The sequence below is a fragment of the Ostrinia furnacalis genome, unplaced genomic scaffold (genome assembly GCF_004193835.3).
Source record: "Ostrinia furnacalis isolate ACB-3 unplaced genomic scaffold, ASM419383v2 OfSCF1110, whole genome shotgun sequence".
Lineage (NCBI taxonomy): Eukaryota > Metazoa > Arthropoda > Insecta > Lepidoptera > Crambidae > Ostrinia > Ostrinia furnacalis.
In genome coordinates, this window is record NW_021131349.1 from 427,518 (window position 1) to 452,259 (window position 24,742).

Genomic DNA, 24,742 nt, shown 5'->3' on the forward strand with positions numbered 1-24,742 from the left:
AAAGAATCATACTTTTCTCTATGAATCAGTCAGTCCTACGGAGTCGTAGTGAACAGACGCGCAACATTTACCAGTGAAGCGAGACTTTTGCAAGTTAACTATCAACTTTAAAATCACGTTGACTTTGAGACATAACTTGAGAAAGTAGAAGAAGTTAAGATGTTTTCAACGAAGAAAAGTGTGGAGAGAATTCTCCAGGCGTACAAAAATGAAATTCGCCGGCAAATCAGCAAGACGACAAGTGTCAGTAACTCGGACGCGATGGCACCCAGGCTGGACCAGAGCGTGGTGAAGCCCCAGCAGAACGAGGAATCTGGACCTCCGAAGAAGTTGCTGAAGTTGCAGAAATATCACAGGTCAGTGAACTTCGTAAACCCGAGCCGCTTAAACTTTGCGTAACACCAAAGCCGTGCGGAGTGCAACACATTGTTCTGTTAAACTAAAATAATTTACAGTAACGATTTAAATTCATGGGTTCCCGTTGATAAAGGAAGTTAAATAATATAAATATTAAATAGTAACACAAATGATTACACAGTAACAAAGTGCGTAGTGTTTAGACATCGTAATGTTTAATGTTTTGCACTTAGTTCTATAAATAGAAACTTGTTTGCGGCCATATCATGTACCCCATACGACGACGAGTTGATTTCTAACCAGTCGCTCAGGAATTTTAATTGAAATAAACTAAGGACAAGAGTGTTACAGAGAAAATCAGTAAATACCTCTGTATCTACTTTTAAGTTCTAGTAAACGGGGGAAAATATTAAATCTGCACTAAAATGGTTTTGTTCAATTTAACACTATAATGCTAATCGATATAAATTCCCCAAAGTGTGTATCCGTAACGTTCAGTGATAATAAATCATAATTGAACGAATGAAAACAATAAGATACACCATCTGTAGTTTTCCTAATTATACCGTCCACCACACCCACAATTTGGTTAACACAGTAGTGTTAACATAATTATTGTATTGACACAGAATACGTAATGGTAATCGCTAAAAATGATAACTTGAATTTTATTAAATACGAGTAGAACGATAAACACCGGCGTCGAAGAATTTTTGAACAAATTTTCTCTGCAAACAATTGAATAACTCTGAATTACGTGCTCAGATGTTCAATTAGGTTACATAGAACTTTTTTTGTTCATCAAGAAGCCAACAAAATTCTTTTCAGGTACTACTTTAAGGAGATTTATTTTTGTTTATTAACTGTCCCGCTGAAAACTAAGCAGATAGATTAGATACTTAGCTTAACGTAGAATTGTTTTCCGGTCGACCAACTAAATCGTTTTCTACTCCTTAGATACCTGTCAACTCTGACACCCCAAGAAATGCCAATGGCGACCCGCGGACTGGCCGTCTCCAAGGACCAGTCTCGGGAGTTCATGGCCTGCTTCCCAGACATCGTGCGGGACCTCACGGAGACTGGCAAGCACACCGACGTGCCTGAGGCCAGCAAGTGGTTGGCTAAGGTACGTCTCACTGGCAACCAGTGTCTATACCGTAGCTGATTTTGGACAAGGACCGATACAAAAAATAATTTTAAAGTATACATACCACGACTTTAAATGCAAAGTCCATTATGAATAAAGACACGTTCGTAATTTTAAACACGTTCTGTCTTCGTGATTATAATTTAGTCGTAGTCATTTGAGTGTTTACATTAAGGCACACTTGGACGATTGGATTTTTCAAATAAATGAAATGTATGCTAAATCGAATTCAAAACTATCAAAGAAACTTACAGCTGACTAAGATGATAATATAATATATTATACAAGTTTAGATTTTTTTGTGCAAGTGGGCCACAAATGCCAAAATGTAACACAATAATAAGATCTCTGGATCTATCCCTGTCTTTTGAGGTATAGTAACAGTGCAATGGTCAGTCGACGTGACAAAGCAGGTCATAATTAAAAAACTATATTAATATTATACCTACATTAAACTAGCTATTGTGTAATAGTGTATTGAATTAATGACAAAGAAATGCCGAATTCCAATAGGTGATTTCATTTTGTGTTTTTTTTTAACTTACTTAAAAGTGGGGTTCCTTTTGGTTTATCGAAAGTAGAGTTACTACTTCCAAACAAAAGATACACCGATATGTCTTTAGGAGCCTTTTTTAGAACAGTTACATCATTAAAGCTTTATAAAAAGCAGACAATGGTCTTTTTTATAACTTGTGCCAACAAAACTTACGTGTCAGACACCATTATTATTAATTGCTAAGCACACCAAAAAGTAAGAAACAACTGCTTAAATGTTTGTTGATAATCTTTTGTTGTCAAATGGTTTAATTTATCTTTCTTGGTGCATTGTTTTACCTTCAACTTGTATTGTTACGGTGATTTATTATAATTTTATATTTGTGTAACCCATTGTTATGATCAAGGGCATTTCTTTATACCTTTCTATGGTAGGTTTTGATTACTTTAATAGGCATATATTAATTAAAATCTTTTATTACACTTAGGTACAAGAAATTATGATAATTTTCAATGTTAACCAAATATAGCGTAGGTAGGTAGAGCCATTAGTAGAATTTTCCTTTTTTTATTTCAATATTAGTTCTTGTTCCAGCTGTTACAATACAATGTTCCCAACGGCAAGAAAAACCGGGGTCTCGCCACCGTACTCTCCTACAAGATGCTGGCGAAGCCCGATGACCTTACCCCAGAGAACATTCATCTAGCCAACATTATGGGATGGTGCACTGAAATGGTAAGTCTTGCTTTTTATTACTAAGTTTGTGGGAATATTGGAACCATTAGACGCAATAGGCTTATGCCCGTTTCCACCATCAATCCCAAATTTTTAAGTGTCCCCTATGGTAACACATAACAGGAATTTTGTTTTCATAGGGGTCACTTAAAAATTGGGGATTGATGGTGTAAACGGACATTAGTCTGTCAATTTGAGAAGATGACGCAAATTCGATTCTCGTCTATTTAGTATTATGTAATCTATGTTATTGTTATGAACACTCACTAATATTAAAGAGGTAATGCGAATACCTATAGTAGGTTCACATATAATTAACTAAGTAGTATTTTGACAAAAAATGTAGAGTAAGAGCAATTTTACGAGTACCTTTTAATATTATTTCAACCCCTGAAACTTGGAAATAGTAGGTATGTTATTATAAACAAATCTAGAGTTGTAAAGCATAAGTAACCCTTAGGTAGGTATAGCGCTAAAGCTATTTCAAATATCGAAATCACTATGAAAAGCTTTTAATAAAAATGTAGAGCAAGGAGAAAGAGACTCATCGTGAAGACAATTCATAAACTTATTGATTCACGTTTAGGTACGTTACGAAGAAACAGTAAACAATGAACCTTTGGACTCGCTGCTGACGGTTACCATGTTTGAAACAATTGAACATCACTCAGTCGTAATAAATAAACGATGTAAAGACAGTAGCGCCCGCATTCACAAACGATCCTTGCTGTGAAGCAGCAAATCGAACGCACAGCGTTGAATGGAGCTCTATGATTGGTTCTTGTGTCACCCTGTGCGTCCACGCGCACTGTAAGAGTAGGCGCACACCGTTGATTTTTAGTTGGCTGATAGTTGTGCCCGATTTTAATTTGTATGAAGAATCGGCCAAATCGAATCGGCGTAGTGTGCGCACTCCCATACATGCCCATACTGATCAACTGCCCGACTAAACTATCGGCCGACGAAAAATCAACGGTGTGCGCCTACTCTAAGACCTCATAGTAATGTTTGTGAACACGGGTGTAGGAGTCGTTTCAATTAGCTGTGCGTTCGTTTTGGCATGATCACGAAAGGAAAAAGGAACGACAACTCACGTAACTTTGTTTATAATGCGAACTGGAGATTTGTACTTTGTTTACGTTATTGTTCGATTTGAGGTAACACAAAACAGTGTTACAATCATCATCGTGTTATCGAGGTAAATTATTAACTTTGTATTCAATACCTCTGTGTAGAGGAAAAATATTTCCGCAGTTCCTATGTTATTGTAGATTACGCGTGTTTATCGTTGAAGGAACTAGCATTAAAATTATGTGAAACGTCACATACATACCTTATAGGACCTTGTATATTATACAAGCGAAAAAAAAATGCTTGAGCCACAAATTGACTATTTGTAAGGCTTTTATGCAATTCGTGTTTAATTGACTTATGTCCCTTTTCACTATATCAATCCCTAATTTTTAAGTGACCTAAAACTAAATTCCTCTTATAAATGTTACCATAGGGGTCACTTAAAAATTAAATTAGGGATTGATGGTGAAAACTGGCATTACTTACTTATTTAGGTACCTACATTCACTTTGATTAATTATTCAAACGAGCTTATCAGCCAAAGTCATGGACGTGATGTGATAGCTTCATTAATTTTATAGCTAAACATTACGAACAGTCGCACAAAAACTCGTTTTGTTGAAACTTATGCGATGTTCAAACAGTGCGGTGACCTTGGTGTTGTTTGGCGAGGTATGATAAAACAGGATTTTTATCACTATGCATGTGTTGTGTAGGTATTAGATACCTAATTTGGGGGGTAGCAACGGCCAAATACTAACTTTATCATAGCAAACAATTAAGTATTTAACATCGATCTGACAGAGATTAGGGAACGCTGGCTGCTGATAAAAAAAAAGTTTAAGTAGGTACCTACATAGTTAGCTACGTATTGATCGTTAAAAAGAAAAAAATATCGGAAAGATAACAATGTTTTGTCAGAGCTTAAAAGCGACACTGCCTTTGCATTAAAAAAGAACGTTAACATGCCATTTTATCAGTGAAATGAGATAAAACTCGACTCTCGGTTCCATATTTGTATCGGGAATACGCCTGCCTTACATGACCATACACACGGCTTCATTTAGTAGGTTGAACAACCTCGATACATGTATTTTATTTATTTTTATATTGTGATATAAGGTAAGTGCCCCCTACTTCGGTATATTAAGGCTCTTACGACTTTAACAATTTATTTAAAAATAACCAAGGATGATATCAGTATGAAAGCTTTTGTATGCTAAAGTTTGGTCTTTTGACAGTAACTTAATACATAAATTATAGTTATATTGTTTAAATTTTTTTTAATATTAATTGTTCTGCGGACCTCTTATTTGGATCCTGTTTCGTGATAAAATTTTGCTCTGTTTCTAAGTTCGTGAACTCATGTCCCCTATTTCGGGATAAAGATTTACGCATCGAGTTAGGATATTTTAATAATGAATAAGGGTTTAATAAATTTAAAAACGATAGTATAAATTTAGAATAAAAGAATTCTGTGAAATTGACGATATTACTTACCTGAAATATTCATGAGAAATAATGTGAGTCTGTCTAGCTAGGTAGGTACGTACCTTCGTATAAAGTTTTGATTTATTATTCTAACAATATGTGAAAATATTCATGCAAGTCTAAATTTAAAAAATGTGGGGGGGGGGGGACGACGACTAACCCCCTACCCCTGGAGCTGCTTCAAGTGAGGGTAGTCCCCCCCCCCTGAAAATAACCCCATATACGCCAATGACTCATAATAAAAATTAATTAATAAGTATTAAAAACNATTATATTATCTGTGCCCATACTGATCAACTGCCCGACTAAACTATCGGCCGACGAAAAATCAACGGTGTGCGCCTACTCTAAGACCTCATAGTAATGTTTGTGAATACGGGTGTAGGAGTCGTTTCAATTAGCTGTGCGTTCGTTTTGGCATGATCACGAAAGGAAAAAGGAACGACAACTCACGTAACTTTGTTTATAACGCGAACATTCAAATTATGGAGATTTGTACTTTGTTTACGTTATTGTTCGATTTGAGGTAACACAAAACAATGTTACACAATCATCATCGTGTTATCGAGGTAAATTATTAACTTTGTTTGTATTCAATACCTCTGTGTAGAGGAAAAATATTTCCTTAGTTCCTATGTTATTGTAGATTAAGTACGCGTGTTTATCGTTGAAGGAACTAGCATTAAAATAATATGAAACGTCACCATACCTACCTAATAGGACCTTGTACAATTAAAGTTAACGCGAACAGATGTTTGATCCACAAATTGACTATTTGATTGAAATTGACTATGACCTTTATGCAATTCGTTTTATATTTACTTACATATTTACCTACATTCACTTTGATTAATTATTCAAACGAGCTTATCAGCCAAAGTCACGGACGTGATGTGATAGCTTCATTAATTTTATAGCTAAACATTACGAACAGTCGCACAAAAACTAGTTTTGTTGAAACATATGCGATGTTCAAACAGTGCGGTGACCTTGGTGTTGTTTGGCGAGGTATGATAAAACAGGATTTTTATCACTATGCATGTGTAGGTATTAGATACCTAATTTGGGGGTAGCAACGGCCAAATACTAACTTTATCATAGCAAACAATTAAGTATTTAACATCGATCTGACAGAGATTAGGGAACGCTGGCCGCTGATAAAAAAAAAGTTTAAGTAGGTACCTACATAGTTAACTACGTATTGATCGTTAAAAAGAAAAAAAAATATCGGAAAGGTAACAATGTTTGGTCAGAGCTTAAAAGCGACACTGCCTTTGCATTAAAAAAGAACGTTAACATGCCATTTTATCAGTGAAATGAGATAAAACTCGACTCGGTTCCATATTTGTATCGGGAATACGCCTGCCTTACATGACCAATTCACGGCTTCATTTAGTTGGTTGAACAACCTCGATATATTTTATTATATTTTTATATTGTGATATGAGTAACATTGGTCTAATTTGTTAAACCCTTTTGCATCGCAACTTATTTAAACTTTAGCTACGTAGGTAGATCTATAAAATGCTCTACCCACTGCCCTACTATCTCTGATTACCCTACACTTTAGGGTGAGTGAAAGAGACGGACGTATTTAATTACATACTTAAATTAAAATTGTTTTGCGCAGTAGACTCCTTGCCTAGACCGGTTTTTCGTAGCGAAACTCATACACAACTCACCTCCGAGAATATTGTGATATTATCTTACTATACGATATCATGCGAATATAAGTGTGGAGTGGGTTAGCTTTACAACCTCTTCCAAGTGCAACAATGCACATCAACAGCAATTAGCGTACTAAGTAATTGGTTCATGTTTGCATTGTAATGCATCTTCGTTTTGTTACTTAATAGCTTTAGTTAGAGTTAAAGAAGCGCTGTCTATGAGTGAACTGCGTGATTGATTATATTCCTCAGCGCTGTCTACTATTATTTATTCTGTGGCGCTGTTGATGTAGAACTTTTTTGCTCACAGTATGTAGGGTAGGTACCTACTTAACGGTCCGTTTGGCGTGGCCTTTGTTATGCCTCTACCAAATCCCAAAATATAAAGAAATCCTATCCGCGAAGGTTCGTAAAAAACAGAGTTAGGAAGCTACCTACCCAAACTTTTTCATCTACTGTCTTTTGTATATTTTCGATTTAAAATGGAAGAGGTGGATGCACACGTCTCGCAAACTGTAAATAGGTACGTATGGTGCATTAGGACAGAAAAAAAATCCTTTATGAACCACCAATTTGATATTTGTTCCCACATAGGCATTCTCTAGATAAGTACATAGCTCTGTGGCCAATAAAGCACTTCGGATATTACCCCGCATAAAATTAAAAAGGTTCAAGCAAGAATTAGTTTTAGGAGCTATGGCAACCTTTTCGATTCCCACAAAGAAGCAAAACCACAAGAAACTCCAGACTGTGAAACCCCTCTAGAATATAAACTTTCTCCGCTAAAACAGAAAGACACTTACATTAAGTAACTCAAGGCTTGACGGTGATCTTTCTGTTTTAGTTTGAAATGGAACGCGAAAGTTTAGAATCTTATAAAACTAACCGCGTACCTATTCTTCCACAGTTCCACACACACCAGCTGCTGCTTAACGACATAATGGAAGGCACGGAGCTCCGCCGCGGCGCCCCCTGTTGGTATCGCCGCGCCGACGTCGGACTCAGCGGCATCAACGACGCCGTTCAGGTCCAGTCGGCCATGTACTCCACGCTGAAGAAATACTTCTCCAACAAGCCGTACTACAAGAATGTGCTGGAGACTTTCAATGAGGTATGCATGATCTAAGTCACTAAAAGACGCTTATTCGTTCGTTTCAGCCGAAAGACGTCCAATGCTGGACAAAGGTCTCCCCCAAGGATTTCCACAAAGACCATTCCTGCGCCGCTCGCGTCCAGGCACCTCCCGTGACCTTCACCAGATCGTCGGTCCACCTAGTGGGAGGCCTGCCCTCGCTACGTCTTCCGGCTTGTGGTCGCCACTCAAGAACTTTTCTGCCCCAGCGGCCATCAGCTCTACGAACTATGTGCCCTGCCCACTGCCACTTGATTTTAGCGATTCTGCGGGCTATGTCAGTCACTTTGGTTTTCCTGCGGATCTCCTCATTTCTGATTCGATAACGCAAGAAGACGATTAATACTCAATTCAAACCAAAACTATCGGTTGAACTTCTATTTTGAGACGAATCATCATCACAGGATTGATTTTATTCTTGGGTGTGATTTAGAGCTTCTGATACGCCTACCTAAGATCTTCCAGTTCAGTTTTCAGAGGTATTTTCTTTGTGAACATCCGCTGTTCGTTCGCATTCTTAAAATGCCTGATTGTTTATTTTCTCTGAAAATCATGAAACCGCAATGCAATAACGGCAAATATCATATTTTACGATCTACGAGTAACTTACTACCACTGAAAATATCGTCAAGCGTTAATAGAATTTGATACGCTTCGTCGTATTTTTAATTAATGGAAGAAGATATTTTACTGGAAATATGAATTAAAATTCTTTTCGTATTACTGTTTGATTGTGGCCGCGTATCGAAATAGGTACTTCTAATTGACTACTAGACTATATTACGTATTGATGAAGTTTTTTCAATCAATGTTTTGTTCTTTCAGATGCTGCTAAAATCTTCAATCGGCCAGTACTTAGATCAATCTCTCTCGAAGACTGACAAGCCGGACTTGTCTCAATTCACCATGGGCAAATACGAAGCCATCACTAAGTACAAGAGCGCCTATTACACCTTCCAAATGCCTGTCACCCTGGCCCTCCTCATGGCCGGAGTAGACGACCCAGAAACCCATAGACAAGCGAAGACAATCCTGTTGGAAATGGGAGAGTTCTTCCAGATACAAGTAAGTTTCAATTCCATTCAGTCTTCTCTCACTTAGAAAAGTTTTTTCAAAAGAGTACATGTAGTATAATAAATATTTGTGACGTTAAATACTCGTACCTATTTACTACTAAACATGAATTTGATAAAGTAACATCATTATCTTATTATGTTCCGGTCGCAAGTTACCGGCCGTCGATTTACCGATATGTTAGTTACATACTTACTTAGTTAAATAAAACATTAGACAACCGCTAAATGGTGTGGTGTTTTATGTCCTCCAGCGGTTCATACTCCATAGGCTATTTGTCTAATGACAATATTTTTGTCTTTTTCAGGATGATTTCCTAGACTGCTTCGGAGATCCAGCTGTCACTGGCAAAAACGGCACCGATATCCAAGACGGCAAATGCACCTGGTTAGCTGTCGTCGCTTTGCAGAGGGCGACACCATCGCAGAGGGTTATCATGGAGGAATACTACGGTAGCCCAAAGCCAGAAGCTGTAGCTAGAATCAAAGATCTCTATGAAGAACTTCAACTCCCTCACACATACTCGGTCTTCGAAGAAGCCACATACGATCTCCTTAGGACACAAATCCAACAAGTCACCAGGGGACTGCCCCACGATTTGTTCTTCAAAATCCTAGATAACATCTTCAGGCGAAGCGTCTAAAAGATCTTGTATTATTTTATTATTAGCATTTTATAATTATTATTACTAAGTAATAGTTCTATTCTTAATTAAGTTATTAAATAGGGTCTAACGATACCGAATGCATTAGCACTGCACATTTTTTAATGAGCACAACGATGTAATTAGAGAATGTAGAAATAGAAAATGCAATAAAAATGTATCTCAGTTGGATTGATCGAATCAGTCCGCTAAAATAAAAATTACCTTTCATAAGGACCTAGTGGATTACTATTAATTATAGGTAACAAATTTTTTGGAAATTGTTTTTTAGTGATTCAAATCCTAGTCGTAATCGAATATCGATAAGAACAACATCCAAGTGTATACTGTTGAAGAAGTAAAAAAAATAAAATTTTGAAATAATTGTAATAACAATACTTGTTTTTTAAACCCTGCCTACACCTGCCCAAATAAAAAAGTTGCAGTCGTAGTCATTACCTATGCGATCATGATCGTTTAAAAGTTTATTCAGTACTTATTACTCAGTATTCAATAGTAGGATAGGAATTAAACTCTAACCCCCTTACTAATAAAACTTACACGCTCGTTGAACAGTCATTTTACAACAGTGTTCAACAACTGTGTAACTTTTTATTAGTAAGGGGGTAAGGAGCTGGCGAGAACTTGTACCACAGAATAATAATAAGTACTCTTGTACCAAGAATAAGTTAATGAGCATTGCGCACTGCTGCAACTTTCATAAATTACTTCGTTTTGGATGAATATGTCGTTCGGAAGAACCATCACAATGAGGGCTATCGTTTTAGCGCTCACCAGTTGGCGCCACTGTAGAGTAAGGTCCTGTCACTTGCTAGTAGCGAAGACAGTGGCGCCAACTTGTGAGCGCTAAAGTGGTAGGAGGACTATCGCATTTGCACTCATCAGGATGGCGCCACTGTAGAGTAAGGTCCTGTCAATCGCCAGGGGTGCCAACTGTTAGGTATAAAAACGATAGCCCTCATTCGCTCAGCTCTATACGATCACCATTTCCTACTGCCTGGGTACAGCTGCAGCGTGCAACTGGCTGTATTCATTGTCCATCCATGAACAACTTTACACAATCGCACCTCTGAGAGGAGGTCCCCCAAATTTTCATTAACAATAACGTTACCCACATAAATAACGTTATGGAGCTATTTAAGCAATGTTCAATGCCGTGATTTATTAAAAAAGTTATATTTGTCAATGTGACATGCCGTCAGCTGGCTCTGTCACGTAATGTCAGTGTCAGACAGCCGTCAGTCATGGTCAGATGAAGCGGAATAGTTTGTGCAATAATTAATTCTAATAAATTCTTTCCTCTAACAAATCATTTCTTGTCGGCTCAGTCGAATAAACAGAAAGAGTCGGAGGTATCGAACTTAGCTAAGCACCAAAAACCATCATTACTTACCGTGTCACCATCGAAGTCGGTCAGTGAAAGTTGAACGCATAACTGAATTTAACAATGAATTCCTCATCTTTTCTACGGTTTATGACCACAACGACCAACAAATTCTTCAACAAAAATGGGCTTATATGCAGGTAAGCAAAATCGAATTTACTTGACATGAATAAGTTAGCTTTTTAAGTAAACTTATTAATGTTTACCATCGCAATTCGTAGTTTCAATACTAAGTAGGCACTTAATTAAATGTTTTATTAAACTTAAACATATGTTTAAAGGTATATACAATATAAAACAATATTTTCATTAATTTCTAAAGTATTTATTTCATTAACAGCAATTNCCCTACAGTGGTCGCGCGGATTACACCCGTAATCCACTCGTGTAAATTGTCGAATATTTTGAAATCGGTCAACGCGACCTTTTTGACACTTCGTGTACTTTAAGTTGCATAGTCGAAAATCACACTTAATGATGTGTGAGCGCCAGGTCGCTTGTGGATGTCTCGCAGGAGCCCCGTAAATGCCAATGGTCTACCCGTGTAATCCGCGCGACCAATTACGTAAGTATTTTTTAAGTTACATTTTTTACTTAATGTGTTTGTTTTTGCATTATTGGTGTAGACGTGCGCGCCGCCGCGGCGCGCCGCCGCCATAAGGAGTCAGCGCGCCGCCGCCGCCGCCGGTAGTTTAAAATTCGCGCCGAGACAAAATCAAAATCAAAAATATTTATTCAGTTTAGACCACAAGTGGCACTTTTGAACGTCAAATATAAAAAAGAGGTAGCCCTTATGGGGCACTTTACATGTCTCCTTATCTTTTGGGCCCTACCAGCGCTTCGAGACAAACATATGGCAAGTGCTGAGAAGAAACGCCGGAACAAACTCAGTCACCACTTATTGCCAGGAATTATCTAACGAATAGCCAAATTTAAGTACATCAAATATGCGCAAACTGAACTGACCACGCATCCTTGTCATCAATTTAGTCTCGAACCTTGTAGTACCCTTTGGACATAAGGGTATTTTTTATACATATTATAAATTTGNCCATCTCTATCTGGTCGTCAATAAATGAATGAAAATTAATTACTGGCTTTGTATAATGGTAAAAAAATATGTAATTTCTTTATAATTTCAGGTACTAGAATACAATTTGAGTGGAGGGAAAAAAGCGCGGGGACTTTCCACAGTGTTCGCCTATGAAATGCTGGAGAAACCGGAAAATATCACAGAAGAATCTCTTAGATTAGCGCGCATTATGGGCTGGTGTGTTGAAATGGTAAGTACATACTTAAAAGAACTAATTTTTAATATGTATAAGTAGTGTAATACGCATCCAGTACATAATATATCTATTCAAAAATGCACCTCTGTGGTACAGAACACCACTGATTTATTTATACATAGGTAATACAATGTTTTCCTTTGTAATAACTATTTTAGCTGCTTTACATACCTACGTAATAGACTTCCCATAAAAAATAACGAACAATGACAACAATACCTACTCTACATAAAATATTCTGCATAATATTTGAATGAATGCTTTCCAAACACCTAAATACATATGTATAAATTTTTGACATAAGTAACTGGCCTTTTAAAAAAAATCTGGGCGCGGAGTTTTAGCGCAGGCCCTTATAATCGGTACGTTACTCTCTTTTGTTGAGTAAGGGAGGCTGATCTACACTCGCGNTTATACGTCTTAATATACAAAGTTGAAAAATCCCACGCCGCCGGCGTTACGCCGCCGCCGTGGATTTTTTCGTGGCGCGCCGCCGCCTGATTTTTTTCGACCGGCGCGCACGTCTATATTGGTGTAAATTAATGCTTTATTATTAATAATTACGGCAGAGATATGTATTTACATTTGTGCTTTCAATAAAATCATTGTATTACAGATAAAAATCAAAATCATGAACAATAGACAAAAAGCACAAATTGCAGAATGGCTAGAAGTAATTGACAATGAAAGCGTATCTTCTGGCGACTCTTCGGTTTCTGATGAAGAAGTGCACATTCTTCCACAAGAGAACAAGTTTCTCAGACCAGTGATTAGCTATCTAACTCAGAACCATCACAGCGGAGTTTTTTAGGTCGCTACTTTGACTGCGGAAGAAAGCGAAATCAAAGTACTGGAAATACTTGTAATTCGTGCAACAAATTTATTTGTCCTTATTATTCCATGATGGCTTGTATCTCCAATATAATTAATAAATAAGTGCAATTAGTACTTAATAATTTCTAAACTGCCAAAGTTGACATTTTCTTGATGAAAAATGATGATTTTTATGTTTTGGCTAATTTATATAAACTGAGAAGAACTGCTCGTTTCTTTGTTTGATTATTTCATTAACTAATACATAACAATAATTAAATATAAAAAATAAAGAAACATGTTTTTATAAAGAGATGTCTTCTTTTTTTACTCCATAAAATTGCTTACGCATGTAATCCACGCGAAAATTAACGTAATATTTTAGAGCGCGACCACCGTAGGGTTAACAGCAATTTAGTTACAGCTTTCTATTTTAGAACATCAGAAATGTATTAATGGGACAACATAATTAGCTTGTTGAATAGTAGTACCTACTCAAAAATTTATTGCATCCATAATTTTACAAATGGCGATGGTAATTTTATGAAATTTACTGCATTTAGTGATAACTAGAGCTTGTGTCTACAGCTTAGCTCCCTTAAACATGTGTTATCTGATAAATTTATTGGTTTACAAAATAATCATACACCCCTTTTTAAGCTGCTGATGCTTTAATAATGCTTCTCTTTTTGGCATTTAAAATTAGATTTAAGTTGTTGTGACTAGTCCCCTTAGTAAAATATCAGAAGTTTAGTTTTGATAACTTTATTTTTTAATAATTTAGTTTAATATACAGTGTGTGTGAGTCACGATAAAGTGTACCTACATAGGAAATTAGGTGAAACTAGACCTATTTTTATTGACAAAAAAGAGGTCAAAAATTTTTTTTCTTCCATATACTTATTTTAAAGAAAAAATAATAACTTTTAAACTAAGAGGTATACCTATCCTGATAAAATAACAACAGTAATAATGCTAAATAACAGACAATACTAAAAAAATACATAAAATACTCAGAAAATGCCAACAAATAATAAAAAATGATACTTTTTGAAAAAAATATTCTTTTAAATTTGTGTTTTTTTTGTTATTTGATGAATTTCTCCAAAAAATGCCCCTATAACAGGTGGTTTTTGTTAATTTGTATTATTCTCTATCATATTACCTTTGTAAAACCAAAAATCGCATGTCTATCCCCATCACAACATTTGCTATGATAGTTTTAAAAGCAGGTTATTTTCAAAAAGTATCATTTTTTATTATTTGTTGGCATTTTCTGAGTATGTATTTTTTTAGTATCGTCTGTTATTTAGCATTATTACTGTTTTTATTTTATCAGGGTATACCTCTTAGTGTAAAAGATATTACATTTTCTTTACAATAAGTAATTGGAAGAAAAAAAATCTATAATTAAAAAAAAAATTAAAAAAAAGCTCTTTTTTGTCTATAAAAATAGGTCTACTTTCACCTAATTTCATATGTGCACTTTATCGTGACTCACACTGTATTTACATAAATCTAAAATTACTTAAAAACTAAAATTTAAAAATTCTAATTTTATAATATTAATTTTGTGAGAAACATAGTCTTATTACCCTTCTCTAAAGTTTCATAATTTGTCACTCTTTCTCTACACCAAATTGGTTCAGAGATTTAGGAGTGAGATGGTAAATAACAACATAATAAGTTGATTCAAAGTGATTATCACTAGATAGTCCACATTAAACAAACATATTTAATTAAATAATAATTAAGTAGGCATCTTTCAATTATTATTTATTTCATGACATACCTATTGAGTATTCTATTCAAATCAGTTCTTATCCTGTTTCCCTTTAGAACTTTAACAATAACCTAATCTCATAAGAATTATGTATTTCTATTCTTGTCTTCATCTGATAAAACATTGTTATGCAAAAGAATGAATTTAAAATTATATTCTTCGTTTATTTTGGTGTCATCTTTCATTATGCATTTAGTTGACGCATATGATTTGCATAAATAAATAACTATCGTGCTAGCTACAATAAACGCGCTGCTATGACGCTAGTTCGCCCTCCAGTATCAGTTACTATACTGTATACTTAACACAACTAGGCGTTTTAGTTTTGCGATTCTTATGCATTATTTCGAATCCTCAACCACTTATAACTAAAGAGAAATTTCATCTGTAATTGATGATGTGACTGTACCAATTTATAATTTATTAAAATATTCAGAATACCTAATGAAGAGGTTTATGGTGTAACTACCTACCTACATTCTTCCCATAAGTCACGAGCATGTTCATACGTAATAACGTGTCCTCTGTTTTTACACCTCAAAATCGCTCTACACCGGACTACACCATTTAATGTCCTGTTGTAGGATTTTTAATGGGAAAACATCGAATTTTATTAGGTGATTCATCTTAAAACAAACTTTTAAGATGAGACTAAGATCGTTGGACCGGTTGACCTCGCGAATGTCACATAACATTCCATGACTCACATAGTTCCATCAAACGTTTGGGCTCATCACCCAAAAGGATCATATACCCTTGCTGGATTTAATTCCGAGATATCGGTTTTCTGAAGTTATTATCGTACCTACTCTCATACAACCGCCAATCATAAATTACGGATGATTGAAGGAAAATAAACGCACTGTCTTGATATCAGTCATATCTCATTTGTGCACAGCAGGGCAGATGTATTTTACTTCATAGCAAGTAGGCTTGCTATAACGTAACATTAAAATACAACGAACGGTGAAGGGGTCGGAATGGCCGACTCGTGATCCGAGGAATCCCGCCACTATTGTGGAGAACCCACTCGTAACACAAGCATATTTAGCTTACCACGAGGGATTGACGGGGTTACTAGTAATTTATATTTACAAATTGCTTATATTTAAAAAAAATATACAGACAAGCCTTCCTGTATCCACAGAAATTCATTCATCCTGAATTCCTGATACTCCTATTTTTGTATTTCATTCGTAATTTTTTTTTTCCAGACCCTTGCAGTCAATCAATGCTGTAAGAATGTCCACAAACGTGTCTGTATCCCAGGCCAAAAAAGAAAAGGACAACTTTCTGGACGTTTTGCCTACTATAACCGACAGCCTAGCCAGGAGCCCACAGTTTGCCGAAGTGCCTGAAGTGGGCAATTGGTTAAAAAGGGTAATTTCAAAATGTTTACATAATTGTTTACATACAATAAAACTTAGGTACTTCACGGTATAGCTTTACATGTTACCTGCTATGGTAGATTATCGTATCGAATAATATTCGACGCTGATAAGGAATAAAAGTACATGCCACCTACCACTACGAAAGTAGAGTTACTTCTTGATGCTTTTCCCATGTTTTCTGGCTATCACTGTCGCGCATCCTGGCATCTCACTTTAAGCGAGAGCGAGGGATTAATCATAAAATATATAAACTGTGCTGGGATAGGAATTGACTCCACAGCTGTTCTCGATGTGTACAAGGCAATTTACTGAGCCATCTCTATCTGGTCGTCACGTCAATAAATGAATGAAAATTTATTACTGGCTTTGTATAATGGTTAAAAAATATGTAATTTCTCTATAATTTCAGGTACTAGAATACAATTTGAGCGGAGGGAAAAAAGCGCGGGGACTTTCCACAGTGTTTGCCTATGAAATGCTGGAGAAACCGGAAAATATCACGGAAGAATCTCTTAGATTAGCACGTATTATGGGCTGGTGTGTTGAAATGGTAAGTACATACTTAAAAGAACTAATTTTTAATATTTACAAGTAGTGTAATACGCATCCAGTACAATATATATCTATTCAAAAATGCACCTCTGTGGTACAGAACACCACTGATTTATTTATACATAGGTAATACAATGTTTTCCTTTGTAATAACTATTTTAGCTGCTTTACATACCTACGCAATAGACTTCCCATAAAAAATAACGAACAATGACAACAATACCTACTGCACATAAAATATTCTGCATAATATTTGAATGAATGCTTTCCAAACACCAAAACCACATGTGTATAAATTTTTGACAAATGTAAGTATGTATTACTGTTATTATGTATTATCCCTTGAAAAAATAAAACGGCCTTTTAAAAAAATCTGGACGCGGAGTTTAAGCGGCGCAGGCCCTTATAATCGGTACGTTATGTCCGTTTTCACCATCAATCCCTAATTTTTAAGTGACCCCTATGAAAACAAAATTCCAGTTATGTGTTACCATAGGTAGGGGTCACTTAAAAATTAGGGATTGATGGTGAAAACGGGCATTGCTCTCTTTTGTTCAGGGAGGCTGATTTTTATCACCTGTAAGTATAAGCAATGTCCAAAGTATAAACGATACGTTACCCTCTTCCAGTTGCAAGCATACCTAGTAGTCCTAGATGACATGATGGATGGAGCGACCACGCGTCGCGGTCTCCCGTGCTGGTACCGGCTGCCTGACGTGGGTCTTGGAGCAGTCAACGACTCCATCCTCATATACATGTCCATATACAACACTTTGAAGGCCAATTTTGGGGACCGAGGGACCTATACTAGCATATTGGAGCTGTTTAATGAGGTAAGCATTATGCTAAGCCTAGTTGATTCTTCATACAAATTCGGCCGATTAAAAATCGGTGGTCTACGCCTGGTCTACTTGCGAATTTTGTACTGTTGGAGGCGCATATTTTGTAAGTATATGTATAGTATATTATATTATATTGTCATGTCTGACCTTCTTTATAGTTGCTTAGCAAAGTGTTGTTTTCATTGTTATGACATAGTCGTGTGAATATTATTTTAATAGCATATTATTTGATGTTATAAATTAATTAAAAGATGAATATTTATTACATAAAATAATATGCTTTGATAAAATATTGAATGTTTATTTATATGACTATGTCATAACAATGAAAACAATACGTTGCCAAGAAGGTCAGATATGACACGCCTCCGCCGCGATTCCTAGGGTTTTGATTTGAGCCTATGCTATTAGTATATTTATTCTATAATGAAGTCTATTCCTTACTTCTCGGCCAAACATGTAAGCTACCAGCAGGTATTTCATCTCTAAGAGTTTTTCCATTAAGTCGCCGTCAAGAAGATGTGATAATGAATTTCGCTTTGCTAGTGCATGCTTAATTATTATTAAATTAAATAAATAAATAAATATACAGCATGACTCTATAGTCACTTAGGTATATGACGTAATTTATATTTCTCATTTCGAAACTCTTGAGTAACTATGAAAAGTAAGTTGTAAATATTACTAAAATCTTTCTTCGTGTCATTTTTAGATACCCTAATCCCAGCTCCATACATTGGACCCAACTGGTCCCAACGCTACTCGTCCAATGTGGATCTAAAAAACAGCATGTTCCAATGTTGGTGCCAATATCATGTGGAGAATCACCGATCTAAACTTCGAAACTTTCTAATCTTTTTCCAGGAGTTGTTAAACAGTTGGACCAAACGTTGGCCCCAACGCCACATCTAGACAGTCCCAACGTTGGTACCAATATGTAAAGAATCTCCGATATAAACTTCCAAACTTTTCAATCGTTTTCCAGACGTTGCTTAACACGTCAATCGGCCAGCACCTCGACTACACAATGGCGCACCGCAACAAGAGCGACTACAGTCTGTTCACGGTAGAGCGCTACAGCGCTATCGTCAAGTTCAAGACTGCGTACTACACGTACAAGCTGCCGGTCAGCCTCGGGCTCTACCTCGCCGGCAAGACCAACCGCGAGCTGCACAAGATCGCCGAGGACATCTTCCTGGAGCTCGGCCAGTTCTTCCAGAGCCAGGTAAGAATACTTTCAGCCTAAAGACGTCCACTGCTGCACAAAACCGTTCCCACGGTGCCCGCATCCAAGCACTTCCCGCGAACATCATGAAATCGACGGTAGCGACCTTACAGCCTAAAGACCTGGTCCTTTACTGGATAAAACCGTCCTTGCGCTGCCGGCATCCGAGCACTTCCCACGACCCTCATCAAATCAACGGTAGGTTCCTACATTGAGTCGCCACTTAATAACGTTTCATCCATTCTACGAGCTAATATAAGCCCCGCCCACTGCCACGTAAGTTTGACGATTCTGCGCGCTATGTTGGTTACTTTAGTTCTACTCATTTCTGATTGGATCACGTAGGGAAACTTCGAGTCTAGAACGCTCCATCATTATTTAAATGACCTTGAGCCTTCTTAAAAGGCGTATAGCTTCAATTGCACCTCGATTTTACACCGTAACACACCGCAACAAGAGCGACTACAGTCTGTTCTGCGTACTACACGTACAAGCTGCCGGTCAGCCTCGGGCTCTACCTCGCCGGCAAGACCAACCGCGAGCTGCACAAGATCGCCGAGGACATCTTCCTGGAGCTCGGCCAGTTCTTCCAGAGCCAGGTAAAGAATCATTCAGCCATAAGATGTCTGGACAGCTGGACAAGGCGCCCTCAACGACCGGTCTTGCGCTGTACGCATCCAGAAGCTTACGGCGAAATTCATCAGGTTCACAATCCAACGTTTCTGCCCCAAATGCCATCCATTCTACAAGCTAATATGTACGCCCTTAAGTTTGACGATTTTGCGTGCTCTGTCAAGACATCTTCCTGGAGCTCGGCCAGTTCTTCCAGAGCCAGGTAGGAATATCCTGAGCTTTCCATTTCAGCCTACAGAGTCCACTGATCGATAAAGGACCGTTTCTGCGCTACCCGCATCTAGGTACTCCTCACGATCTTCACCAGATCATCGTTCCACCGAGTGAAAGGCCTGCCTATATTTGGTCGCTACTTGAGAACGTTTTTGCCCCAAATGCCATCCATTCTACGAGCTAAAATAAGCCCCGCCCACTGCCAAGTAAGTTTGACGATTCTGCGCGCTATGTCGGTTCCTTTAGTTATCCTCATCTCTGATTTGAAGACGTGGAGAAACTCCGCGCTAAGAACACTGCATCGTTCTTTAGATGACCTTGAGCCTTCTTATGAGGCCTATAGCTTCAATAGCACCTCGACTTTACACCTTAACACCCCGTAACAAGAGCGACTACAGTCTGTTCTGCGTACTACACGTACAAGCTGCCGGTCAGCCTCGGGCTCTACCTCGCCGGCAAGACCAACCGCGAGCTGCACAAGATCGCCGAGGACATCTTCCTGGAGCTCGGCCAGTTCTTCCAGAGCCAGGTAAGAATACTTTCAGCCTAAAGACGTCCACTGCTGGACAAAACCGTTCCCACGGTGCCCGCATCCAAGCACTTCCCGCGAACATCATGAAATCGACGGTAGCGACCTTACAGCCTAAAGACCTGGTCCTTTACTCGATAAAACCGTTCTTGCGCTGCCGGCATCCGAGCACTTCCCACGACCTTCATCAAATCAACGGTAGGTTCCTACATTGAGTCGCCACTTAATAACGTTTCATCCATTCTACGAGCTAATATAAGCCCCGCCCACTGCCACGTAAGTTTGACGATTCTGCGCGCTATGTTGGTTACTTTAGTTCTACTCATTTCTGATTGGATCACGTAGGGAAACTTCGAGTCTAGAACGCTCCATCATTATTTAAATGACCTTGAGCCTTCTTAAAAGGCGTATAGCTTCAATTGCACCTCGATTTTACACCGTAACACACCGCAACAAGAGCGACTACAGTCTGTTCTGCGTACTACACGTACAAGCTGCCGGTCAGCCTCGGGCTCTACCTCGCCGGCAAGACCAACCGCGAGCTGCACAAGATCGCCGAGGACATCTTCCTGGAGCTCGGCCAGTTCTTCCAGAGCCAGGTAAAGAATCATTCAGCCATAAGATGTCTGGACAGCTGGACAAGGCGCCCTCAACGACCGGTCTTGCGCTGTACGCATCCAGAAGCTTACGGCGAAATTCATCAGGTTCACAATCCAACGTTTCTGCCCCAAATGCCATCCATTCTACAAGCTAATATGTACGCCCTTAAGTTTGACGATTTTGCGTGCTCTGTCAAGACATCTTCCTGGAGCTCGGCCAGTTCTTCCAGAGCCAGGTAGGAATATCCTGAGCTTTCCATTTCAGCCTACAGAGTCCACTGATCGATAAAGGACCGTTTCTGCGCTACCCGCATCTAGGTACTCCTCACGATCTTCACCAGATCATCGTTCCACCGAGTGAAAGGCCTGCCTATATTTGGTCGCTACTTGAGAACGTTTTTGCCCCAAATGCCATCCATTCTACGAGCTAATATAAGCCCCGCCCACTGCCACGTAAGTTTGACGATTCTGCGCGCTATGTTGGTTACTTTAGTTCTACTCATTTCTGATTGGATCACGTAGGGAAACTTCGAGTCTAGAACGCTCCATCATTATTTAAATGACCTTGAGCCTTCTTAAAAGGCGTATAGCTTCAATTGCACCTCGATTTTACACCGTAACACACCGCAACAAGAGCGACTACAGTCTGTTCTGCGTACTACACGTACAAGCTGCCGGTCAGCCTCGGGCTCTACCTCGCCGGCAAGACCAACCGCGAGCTGCACAAGATCGCCGAGGACATCTTCCTGGAGCTCGGCCAGTTCTTCCAGAGCCAGGTAAAGAATCATTCAGCCATAAGATGTCTGGACAGCTGGACAAGGCGCCCTCAACGACCGGTCTTGCGCTGTACGCATCCAGAAGCTTACGGCGAAATTCATCAGGTTCACAGTCCAACGTTTCTGCACTAAAAGTCATCTATTCTACGAGCTAATATAAGCCCCGCCCACTGCCACTTAAGTTTGACGATTATGCGCGCTATGTCGGTTACTTTATGTTATCCTCATCTCTGATTTGATTGCGTGAAGAAACTCGGAGCATAGAACGCTAAGCTCTATCGTTCTTTGGATGGCCCTAAGCCCTCTTAAGGGGCGTATAGCATCAATCGTACTTCGATTTTACACCGTAACACCCCGTAACAAGAGCGACTACCGTCTGTTCTGCGTACTACACGTACAAGCTGCCGGTCAGTCTCGGGCTCTACCTCGCCGGCAAGACCAACCGCGAGCTGCACAAGATCGCCGAGGACATCTTCCTGGAGCTCGGCCAGTTCTTCCAGAGCCAGGTGGGAATATCCTGAGTGTTCCTTTTCAGCCTACAGACATCCACTGCTGGATAAAAGCCTTCCCCAACGACCGTTTCTGTGCTGCCCGCATCCAGGTAAATCCCGCGATTTACATAAGATCATTGGTCCGAAGTCCAAAGAATGGGAGGTCTTCTGCCTATATTGGGTCGACACTTAACAACTTTTCATCCATTCTACAAAGTAAAGTAAGCCCCGCCCACTGCCACGTCAGGTTCTGTTGGTTGCTTTAGAACATTTAGCACAAAAATCTTTAGTTTATATTTTTGTAGACATCCATCTTCACAAATTTTCGCTTTCAAAATACTAATACAAATTATTTTTTTTACAGGACGACTTCATCGACTGTTTCGGCGACGAGTCGGTCACGGGCAAAATGGGCACCGACATCCAAGAAGGCAAGTGCACCTGGCTAGCGGTTACAGCGCTGCAGCTCTGCAATGCGCAACAACGCGCTGAATTCGAGGAGTATTACGGCAGCAAAGACCTCGCTGACGTGCAGCGCATCAAGCGGCTTTACGAGACGTTAGGGCTGCCAGAGATATACCGAGCGCACGAACGCGCGGCGTATGAAAGAATCGTTAAACGAGCTCATTCGTTACCTACCACTGAATCGGGAGACTCGGTTTCGCCAGCGCTAGTGCTCAGATTACTGGATATGATCTACAATAGAAAAAAATAAATTACATATTTTTTTATTGCGGAGCTACTTTATTTTGATCTATCTGTCTTTTTCGCTCTTGCTAGTATCTCGCTAAGAGTGAAAGGGATGGATACATCAATAAAAATGATGACAAAGTAGCTGCGCTATAATTATAAGTTGTACAGAGAGTTCTACCTTTCATAGCGTTATCTTGTGTACGAATGTTACCTTGTACGGCATTATTTTTATATGTATCACTTATTGTAATGAAAAACATTATTTTCAACTACATAGAAACAGTCAAAGAAATGTAATTTGGCCGCACTATTGTCACAAAACACGTCATGAATAATTATAAGGTGCCAAACCGAATTATGTTTGTTTGACTCTCACGGGTTTTATCTAGTTACTTCCAAAACTTATCACAATTTAAGTTGAAGCCTATATTCTGTAGGTACCTATGTTTGCATGAAGCGTAGCTTTAACTTATTTATAACTTTAATGAAGTAATTTCTTACTTTTAGTGTGTTTGTTGTCATTATAATTTTGACGACGGACTAACATGCTTCATGAAAAAAACAAATGTGTTTTTAACTTCATAATGTGAAGAGCAGTTAATATTTCTAGTGCCAAATAAATTGTAAGATCGATATACAACAACCTAGGTGTTAAAACACACTGTTTTAAAAACTTTTTAAAATTATTAAACAATATGACAAGAAATTGATGTCTTTCGTCTATTAAGTAACAAATATTTGGCAGTTAAATTATTTATATTTATTTATGTATAGTCTATTCACGTCAACTAAAATTCATATGCGTCTCTATTTATAGAAAAAGTTTGAATAAATTATTATTGGCAAAGACTGAATTTTATGTATTCAAGGGTATTGGGTTGAATAGTAATTTATTTTTAAATAATGTGACGTAAGGAATAAAAAATAATAAATGACGTATGAGTCAACAAAGAAACGTAGACGTTTATATATTTTTTAAAGGATTTAAAATATAAATAAAATTGCAGTGCAATAAAATACCACCAACATAACGATTATAAACACAACATTTATGTTGTTATAATATGAAACATGTAAAGATTAATAAAAANGCTTTAAACTCCATGATATATTTATGATATATATATAAATGCAGTGTGTGTGCGGTGAAGTCTTCACCTTATCATTAGATAAGAAAAAGTAATGTTTTATTTAACTATGTATAGGTATATATACCTACTACGCATCACCTCTTGTACTGTTAGCAGCGTGACGTACTTACTTACCTATTTAATTCTTGGTAGTCATTTTGTGTTTGTGTTCAATTTGATGTGATTTTTTTAAAGAACCACAAATCGAAACTTGATGATGGGTGAGTAAGTTGAGACATCATTAAGCTTTAGGTTAACCACGAAAAATAATTGATAAATGTAANAATAAAAAAATCTATTTTTGAATGTATTTTAAACTGATGGATATATTATTGCACACGTAGATAACCATGACATCACTAGAAGGAACTACTTTTCTACAAACCTACAGACTTATTTATGTGTAAAACAAATGCGCTTTAAAATTGTTTGAATTATTCAAGTCGGCACATCAACTTTTTGGCCATGTGTCACAAAATATTTGACTCTGACTGTATCACACGGGTCTAAAACATAATGTTGTCTCTTATTCATAACGCTTTTAAGCTAATCTCGATGGCCT

General features: G+C 37.9%; 1 protein-coding gene across 1 annotated transcript; it reads left to right on the forward strand.

The window, feature by feature from the left end:
- On the forward strand, window positions 1-24,084 carry Fps (farnesyl pyrophosphate syntase). Its single transcript, XM_028302324.1, has 12 exons — window positions 1-356; window positions 1,315-1,483; window positions 2,595-2,735; window positions 7,875-8,078; window positions 8,925-9,164; window positions 9,481-9,773; window positions 16,237-16,243; window positions 16,331-16,486; window positions 16,907-17,047; window positions 17,679-17,882; window positions 18,877-19,116; window positions 22,722-24,084. Exons 1-12 carry the CDS (start codon window positions 160-162, stop codon window positions 23,070-23,072), a joined length of 2,343 nt encoding a protein of 780 aa, XP_028158125.1. The 5' UTR covers window positions 1-159; the 3' UTR covers window positions 23,073-24,084.
- Window positions 24,085-24,742: the final 658 nt, after the last annotated feature.